The sequence below is a fragment of the Nematolebias whitei genome, chromosome 10, assembly GCF_014905685.2.
Source record: "Nematolebias whitei isolate Nwh7 chromosome 10, NemWhi1, whole genome shotgun sequence".
In the NCBI taxonomy this organism is placed as follows: Eukaryota; Metazoa; Chordata; class Actinopteri; order Cyprinodontiformes; family Rivulidae; genus Nematolebias; species Nematolebias whitei.
Genome location: NC_056507.1, coordinates 13,464,050 through 13,465,511, shown reverse-complemented (window position 1 = coordinate 13,465,511; position 1,462 = coordinate 13,464,050). Strand labels below are relative to the sequence as shown.

At 43.9% G+C, this 1,462-nt stretch overlaps 1 protein-coding gene across 1 annotated transcript in view; it reads right to left on the bottom strand.

The window, feature by feature from the left end:
* The window catches only part of smpd3 (sphingomyelin phosphodiesterase 3), a 37,695-nt gene extending 37,058 nt beyond the window's left edge, over positions 1-637 (bottom strand). Inside the window, exon 1 of the mRNA XM_037682661.1 lies at positions 336-637. Within this exon, the coding sequence (XP_037538589.1) occupies positions 336-637 (302 nt within the window). The remainder of the gene's footprint in view (positions 1-335) is intronic.
* Positions 638-1,462: the final 825 nt, after the last annotated feature.

The window sequence follows — 1,462 nt, the reverse complement described above, 5'->3', positions numbered from 1 at the left end:
ACTATTTACTACTCATACTTTCCCTACTTTGCAGTTTTTCACTTACCGCGGGGCTTCAGGGTATGGATCCACCGAGATAAACAAGGGACTACTGTACTTCCTCCACTCATTAACAGACTGTACTTAACGCTGCTAGTTCGTTTCATGTTTATTATTAAAAAATGTCATATAATTTTCTTCACCTCATTCCGAACCCCATCCCTTGCAGAATAAAACCCCTTAGACCCAGCTTCTGCTTCTGTGTCTGTAATCTGGGTAGCCGTCTTGATTCAGAGTGACAACGAGGCAACTTTAAAAATGAAAGTAGTGAAAACATCATCTGGGTCGACACTCACCTGCAGTAAGTGTACAAGTACGGCTGGCGAACAGCTTGCAGGGGAGCCCAAATGATGAACCCCAGCAGGGCAAAAGGAAGGGATGCAAGGAAGAGCAGCAGATAAAGAGGTGCAGAAATCAGGACACACAGGGTCAGGAAGGAGCAGGGGTCCCGGGAGCGTTGGCGCTTCTCCAGGGAAGTGGCCACGCAGGAGCCCAGGAGCCGGTCCAGGAACCAGTAGCAGGGAAACACCAGGCTCCACGACAAGCCATCCAGGAAGTGCAGACAGGCACTGGAGTAAGGGGTGATGTGGAGGACCATCTCTTTCCGTCGTTCCTGCTCTTTTTTTCCCCTTTCTGTCACTTTCTCCTCACCTCACGCTCTCTGTCCTCATCCACATACACTCAACAAGTGCGCACAAATCTGTTCTGATTACATGAACAGAAAGAGTAATAATAATAAAAAAAGAAGCCAGATTCAAATGTGCACCCTCCCCCCTCTTTGGAGAAAGGAACACTACATGATTTGGGAGATTTCTATCTACAGTGGGAAGCTTATCTCAGTCTCACTACCCCTCCCTCAGTAATTACACCCCCCATAGGAGGGTTCAAGAAGCAGTCTGGATGCAGCGCATTGCCATAATGAAAGGCAGTCGCCTGATGCCGGATCTATGATTGCGAAGACTCCAACGACCTCCGTAGGGGGGCGTCCATTAAACGTCACAATTTCCTCTGGGCCCTTTGGATGGAAAGCAGATCAATAGGGGAGGAGGGAGAGGGGAGGAATAAAAATGCATGATGTTAGTAACAGACTTTACTGATGAATAGAAGCAGTAAACGTCTAACAATATCTGTGAATAAAATAAATCTTTGCACAGACTTTTCTGTTCTATACATAGAAATAATCTTGATCACACTTTTTATTAGTCACTAAAGTCATGTTCATATAAAAATGAAAGCTACAAAGATTTCCTTGATTTTCAAATTAACTCATGCTGAGCAAATGCATGTTTCTTATAATCTTATTTAGGCGTATAACAAAATCATCATCATTTACATTAGTGTTACATTTGCAACAATTAGAGCAGAGTCCAACTGCAAAAGAAAAGAAAAAGTAGAAAGTCAAGCTGTTGAAGAAAACCTAAAA